The 6,879-nt window shown below is 52.3% G+C and overlaps 1 protein-coding gene across 1 annotated transcript in view; it reads left to right on the top strand.

The window, feature by feature from the left end:
* The first annotated feature begins 976 nt into the window (after positions 1 to 976).
* Positions 977 to 6,879, top strand: part of LOC120873501 (steroid 17-alpha-hydroxylase/17,20 lyase) — a 6,802-nt gene continuing 899 nt past the window's right edge. The window contains exons 1-8 of the mRNA XM_040254167.1: positions 977 to 1,441; positions 3,037 to 3,175; positions 3,379 to 3,608; positions 4,375 to 4,461; positions 4,850 to 5,065; positions 5,380 to 5,549; positions 6,071 to 6,174; positions 6,678 to 6,875. Coding sequence (XP_040110101.1) covers positions 1,145 to 1,441; positions 3,037 to 3,175; positions 3,379 to 3,608; positions 4,375 to 4,461; positions 4,850 to 5,065; positions 5,380 to 5,549; positions 6,071 to 6,174; positions 6,678 to 6,875 — 1,441 coding nt within the window. The 5' untranslated portion in view covers positions 977 to 1,144. The remainder of the gene's footprint in view (positions 1,442 to 3,036; positions 3,176 to 3,378; positions 3,609 to 4,374; positions 4,462 to 4,849; positions 5,066 to 5,379; positions 5,550 to 6,070; positions 6,175 to 6,677; positions 6,876 to 6,879) is intronic.

The raw sequence follows: 6,879 nt of genomic DNA on the forward strand, positions 1-6,879 counted from the left end.
GATACTATGTTCATGCTGCGGACATGTACACCCATGTCCATAGCAGCGTTATTCACAGTAGCCAAAAGTGGAAACAACCTAAGTGTCCATCAGCTGATGAATGAACAAACAAAAGGTGGCATACCCGCTTAACAGAATGTTGTTCAGTCACAAAAAGGCATGGAGGGGCCTCACTTTGTAGTCTGGTGGCTAAGATTCTACACTTCTAACAGGGGGCTCAGGTCCAATCCCTGGCCAGGGAACTAGAACCCACAAGCTGCAATGAAGACTGAAGATCTTGAGTACTGAAGCTAACTCCCAGCACAACCAAATAAACAAATATTTAGAAAATGAATGAAGTTCTGACGTATGCTACAAAGTAGATGAACCTTGAAAACATTATGCCTAGAGAAACAAGCCAGTCACAAAAGACCAAATGTTATATGATTCCACTTATGTGAAATAGGCATATTCATAGAGACAGATTAGAGTTTACCAGGGACTGGGGGGAGGGAAAGGGGGAGTTATTGCTTCCTGGATATACTTTCTGTGTCATATAGCTAGAAAGCGGTTAAGCTAGAATTTGAGCCTAAACCCATCTGACAATCGGGCCCCTGCTCTCGACACAAAGGTTTCACTCCCTCTGGCAAAAGCAGCAAACTGGGAATAAAGAGAACTGGATTCTTGTCATCACTATCTGTGTGACTTTATTCAAGCCTGACCCTGGGAGGACACACTTTCCTCAGCTGATAAAATTGGATAGCTGTCTGTTGATTGTGATTTCATAGTACAGAGAGTCCCAAGCCATCAGGAATCACGATTATCTGATTCCTGACCCAGATAGCATTTGCTTCTGGCTCACTCTGGAGACATTGATGGACACGGAGCAAGGGAAAGGGACTAGCTGTCTGTGCCCTTACCTAGCCCCTCCCCTAGCGGTTTGCCCTGGTGTGGAGCCAGCTCTTGAAAGAAGCATCCTCTCTGCTTCCCTCCCCATTCTGGGAGAGGACTACTGGCTGTGCTCCAGGATAAACTTCCACCAAGGCGAGCAATAACATAAAGTCAAGGAGAAGGTCAGGGGAGCCCTTAAAAAGGCCTTCTTGCACCCTAAGGTGGCTGAAGCCACTCCACAGCTCTTTGTCCTGCCTGCAGCCACCCGGACACAATGTGGGTGCTCTTGGCTGTCTTTCTGCTCACCCTCGCCTATTTATTTTGGCCCAAGACCAAGCACTCTGGTGCCAAGTACCCCAGGAGCCTCCCATCCCTGCCCCTGGTGGGCAGCCTGCCGTTCCTCCCCAGACGTGGCCAGCAGCACGAGAACTTCTTCAAGCTGCAGGAAAAATATGGCTTCATCTATTCCTTTCGTTTGGGTTCCAAGACTACTGTGATGATTGGACACCACCAGTTGGCCAGGGAGGTGCTTCTCAAGAAGGGCAAGGAATTCTCTGGGCGTCCCAAAGTGGTAAGTAATGCCTCTCATCCCTCCCCTCACCAGCCCCTGAGCACGTTGAGCTCTTCAGCCAAGGCCATGCCTGCAAGCACCTTCCAGTTCCAGCAACCTGTGATTCTTCCAATAACAAGACTGGTGGGGCTATGGGTAGGGAGTGACCCCTCAGACCTCACCCAGCCTCTAAACTAGGCAGGAAGAATTAAAGGAAGACTTTATTTTCTGGCTTTTCCTAGAGGTGGAACAGGGTGGGAGTGGTGGTTTGAGGGGGGTCAGGGAGCCGTTACAACATCATCTCTCCAAGCTGAAAAAGTGAAAGTGTGAGCCGCTCAGTCTTGACCAACTCTTTGTAACCCCATGGACTAGCCCACCACGCTCCTCGCTCCAGCAAGCATACTAGAGTGGGTTGCCATTTCCTACTCTGGGCAATCCTCCTGACCTGGGAATCGAAACCAGGTCTCATCCATTGAGGAAAAGTTCTTTACCATCTAAGCCACTTGGGAAGCCCAAGAGACTAGCTCTCTGAGCTGAAATCTGAGCTCTCATGATTCACTGAAAGAGTGTATATAAAGCATTTAGGCCAGTGCAGGAAGTTCTCAATAACTAGCCTTGATGAACAGAGTTCACATGGAAAACGGGTTAGTGATTCCTGTCCTCCACAAAAAGTTGTGAGGGGGAAGTACCCTGATTCTTGGAGGGCTGGGAACACTATTTTCCTGGGGCTTCCTGGAGCTCCTCCAGCCCTGGGGAGCTGACCTATGCAAGCACTTTCAGGGAGGACACTGAAGATTAAACCTGTCGAGCTTTCTGTTTGCTCCTGGGGGCAGCAGGCAGTGGGAGCTAGTCATCCAGCAACACTGCCGGCCTCTGACACAGCACCTGGCTGCAGGGTACTCCCCTGAACGTCCTGAGCAAGGCCCCCTGGCTGCTTATCTTTGATCAGACCAAGGCTTGACTCTTCTTTGCTTGGGCCAGTCGGCCTGGTCTGTGGGCCAAATACCCTCTCCCATCTCTGCTGGGCTTCTTCTCTCCAGGGCAAAGAGGAAGGAGGCGGCTAGTCTGATGGGGCCTGCAGATCCGGGAATAGAAGAGGGGAGGTCTGGGGGGACCCGTATAGTTTTGGGGGTCCTCTGGGCAGAAGCAGGTTGGCCCAAGTCCCGACCAGGTGGACAAGACATGTGCCTCTCCAGATGTGGCCCTGTAGTGGGCACATGGCTGGCAAAGGAAGGGAGAACTAAAGGGGGCTCAGCTGCTGTGCCTTTAGCAGCCCCCATCCCCAGAGGACCCAGGGAAGGGCAGGGGCCTGGTGTGTCCTCAATCTCTGCTCCTACAAGTTTAGAGAGTCCATCCCATCACAGCTGCCTCACCCTGTCATTGAGCTGAACAATCTAATTCAGGGTTCTTTCTTTCGCCTTACTCTGTCTCTCTGTTGGAGCTGGGAGTGTCAGGCCATAGGTTCTGTCCTACCAAGGCCTTGCAGTCAGGGTGGAGTGAAGCAGGGAGCTCTACAAGGAGGCTGACGACAGGTAGGTGCCAGCCTCTTTGCCCTCGGTAGGGCAGGTGGATGGTGCCTGAGTCCTATGTCCTATGTCCTTTCCTGCTTTCCAAAGGCCACTCTAGACATCCTGTCAGACAACCAAAAGGGCATTGCCTTTGCTGACCATGGTGCCCACTGGCAGCTGCATCGGAAGCTGGCACTGAATGCCTTTGCCCTGTTCAAGGATGGCAACCTGAAGTTAGAGAAGATCAGTGAGTGCCTGGCTGGCCCTGGGCTGAAGGAGCCTGCAGAGAGGGTTGGGGAAGGGGAGGGTTCTGGGTACCTCCATTCCACATTTTCTTGGCTACCACTGCCATCTACTGGACATCTGCTGTCTTAGATTCAGATGGAACTGGTCGAGATGGGGGTGAAGGGATGGCTCAATTCCCTCCCTCACACCCCTCTCTCTCCTCAGTTAATCAGGAAGCCAATGTGTTGTGTGATTTCCTGGCCACCCAGCATGGAGAGTCCATAGATCTGTCCGAGCCTCTCTCTCTGGCGGTCACCAACATAATCAGCTTTATCTGCTTCAACTTCTCCTTCAAGAATGAGGATCCTACCGTGAAGGCCATACAAAATGTCAATGATGGCATCCTGGAGGTTCTGAGCAAGGAAGTTCTGTTAGACATATTCCCTGCGCTGAAGGTGAGGATGGGGCCAGGCCCTATGGGCAGACCTCAGCACACCCTGACAGTATCCCCAGTTCTTTCCTCTTACAGTTCACTCCAGACCCGCATTTTTTTCTGACTACCTCAATTACTGTGACCTCTGCCTCCTCTGACTCTTCAAAATCTTGCTGCTTCTCTACAGAAATAGGTTTAGCTTTTAAATCGTGCACTGTAATACTCATGGTAATGGTGGTGGTGGTGTTTAGTCACTCAGTCGTGTCTGACTCTTGCAACCCCACGAACTGTTACCCACCTGACTCCGCTGTCCATGGGATTTCCCAGGCAAGAACACTGGAGCGGGTTGCCATTTCCTTCTACAGGGCACCTTCCCAACCTAGGGATTGAACCCACGTCTCCTGCATTGCAGGCAGAGACTTTACCCGCTGAGCAACTGGGAAATGCCATGTGCCAGTACCAAAGCTCCAAATGCATTCCCTTTGGAAGTGGGTTTTATTATCCCCATGCAGATGAAAATACAGGCTTCAGAAAGTTAAGGAACTTAATCACGCCTTGAGACTCATGTCTGTGGTACTACTGAGTAAAGTCTCAGTCATTGCTAGATGTTTGATTGAAGGGGGAAGGGGAAGTCGAGGTGACTGCTTTCTCCCTTGTTTGGAATTGTCCTGGTCCCTGATGCTCTCATTCTGGGTCCCTATCCTGCTTTCCATTCTGGCTGAAGGTTGGGGTCAGAGTGGGAACTCGCCAGGGACAGCCAGGGAGAATCTAACATTTCTGCTTTGCAGATTTTCCCCAGCAAAGCCATGGAAAAGATAAAGGGTTGTGTTGAAACGCGAAATGAATTGCTGAATGAAATCCTTGAAAAATGTCAGGTAGGTGATGAAGCAGAAGAGATGACGTGTTAGGTGGAAAGTGGCGGGAGAGCAGGGTAGGGTCCGTTTTGGACAGTGTAGGAGCTCCAGCACCTAGCAGAGAGCCTGCCATATAGTAGGTGCTCAATAAAACCTGACTTAACTAATAAATAGGAGTAGAGAAGTGAGGAACTGAAGAGGACGCTGAAGGGTCCCGACCAACCCGCAAATTTAAAGAGGGCCCAGTGTTTTCTCCACTTCCACAAGTTCATGGGTTCTGACGAGCCTCACTCCACTCCCTCATTTCCAAGTGGGAGAAGCCTTTGTGTCTACAGTCTGGGTGAGAGTATGGCAGGGGTTGCAGATGGGGCTCCTTCCTCTTCATCTTCTCCCAATCTCACCCAACCAGGAGAACTTCAGCAGCGACTCCGTCACTAACTTGCTGCACATGCTGATGCAAGCCAAGGTGAATGCGGACAATAACAATGCTGGCCCAGACCAGGACTCAAAGCTGCTTTCAAACAGACACATGCTCGCTACCATAGTGGACATCTTCGGGGCTGGTGTGGAGACCACCACCTCTGTGATAAAGTGGATCGTGGCCTACCTGCTACACCATCCTTCGGTGAGTTTCTCTCCAGCCGAGCCTTCCCAAGCACTCCTGACCCCAGGCACTCTCACTTCGGCTCCAGAGAAAGGGAGAGTCAGTACCTCGGGATTTCTTTGCAGGACGCCTGGGGCGAAGCACCCTTTGCCCAAGCAGTGGTTGGTTCTCGTCCTTCGGTGGAGCTGCCCCATCTTCGGCAAGCAAAGCCGGGCTTGTAGAGCCACCACTGGGAAGGGTCTTGCCCCTTTGGATGTGACAGTAGGATTCTTCTAAGCCCTTGCTTCTCCTGGGCTGATACACCCTGGTAACATCCACCCTGTTCTGGCCCTCAGTTGAAGAAGAGGATCCAGGATGATATTGACCAGAATATAGGTTTCAATCGCACCCCAACCATCAGTGACCGGAACCGCCTTGTCCTGCTGGAGGCGACCATCCGAGAGGTGCTCCGAATCCGGCCTGTGGCCCCTATGCTGATCCCCCACAAGGCTATCATTGACTCCAGGTGTGCCTTCCCTCCCAGGAACATCCAACCCACCTGTGCCCTCCCCTAGCATCTGACCCTTCCAGCTGGCTGGTCAACCTACAGTCAACCACTGACAACCGATCATCCTACCCACGACCCCACTGACCAGTGTGTCTTCTACCCACTGACACCCACTGACCCATAGACCTGACCTCCCTCAGAAGCTGCCTGCTGCCTGGGAGACACATGCTACTACCCAATCCAAAAGCGGCCACACACACACACACACACACATTCATGCACACACGCAGCAGCTCAATATGCACACCCACAGGCCCTAACAGACCCACAAGTGTTGATCCCAAGTGCTGGTCAGGAAGAGAGGGCTGGATTCATATTCAGTCTGGCAGAAGCTGAGGAGAAGATGCAGGCGTGGGCATGAGAGAGTGGCATGAGGGAGCAAAGGACTCTTTTCCCCAGGGTAGGGACCACGGAGACTTGGGGCAGAGCAGGTGGGGAAGGGCAATAATCCAGACCCTCTTTTCTTCTGTCTGGGGCAGCATTGGTGACCTTACCATTGACAAGGGCACAGATGTTGTGGTCAACCTGTGGGCACTGCATCACAATGAGAAGGAGTGGCAGCAGCCCGACCTGTTCATGCCCGGTGAGTCCCTGTTCTGTCCTGCCCCCCGGCCACACAGCCCCCTCTGTGCCCACCTCTCCAGCATTGCTTCCCTTCTGCCAAGATTCCTACTAGAAGACTCCTGACGCCCACTACATGGACCTGTTGACACCCCTAGCCTACCCTACACTTGCCCAGATTCTTCACAGCTGGGTTTCTCACTCTCCTTCTACAAACTGCAAGCCTCCTCTTCTAAGAAGGCCCATAGGCATATGTCTCCTGTGAAGTCAGCCCCCTCTCCTGTTGGATGGTGCCATTTTCATCTGTTTAATACACCTTTTCATCCTTTCTGAATATTCCATCTTCTCTGTGTGATTAAGGGCTACCTGAGAGCAGGGCATTTATCTCTCCTAAGATTGCCGCCCCCCCCTCAAATAAGGCTGTCCACCTTCTCAGACTGGGCCTCCCCAGGCAGGGCTTTCTTTCCCCCTACTCCTCTACTGACACTGGCCTGGCCCCTGGCTGATGGCTCCTCCTGTCTGCAGAGCGCTTCTTGGACCCCACGGGGACGCAACTCATCTCACCATCGTTAAGCTACTTGCCCTTTGGAGCCGGACCCCGCTCCTGCGTAGGTGAGATGCTAGCTCGCCAGGAGCTCTTCCTCTTCATGTCCCGGCTGCTTCAGAGGTTCAACCTGGAGATCCCGGATGATGGGAAGCTACCCTCTCTGGAGGGCAATGCCAGTCT

The sequence above is a fragment of the Oryx dammah genome, unplaced genomic scaffold (assembly GCF_014754425.2).
Source record: "Oryx dammah isolate SB20612 unplaced genomic scaffold, SCBI_Odam_1.1 HiC_scaffold_14, whole genome shotgun sequence".
Lineage (NCBI taxonomy): Eukaryota > Metazoa > Chordata > Mammalia > Artiodactyla > Bovidae > Oryx > Oryx dammah.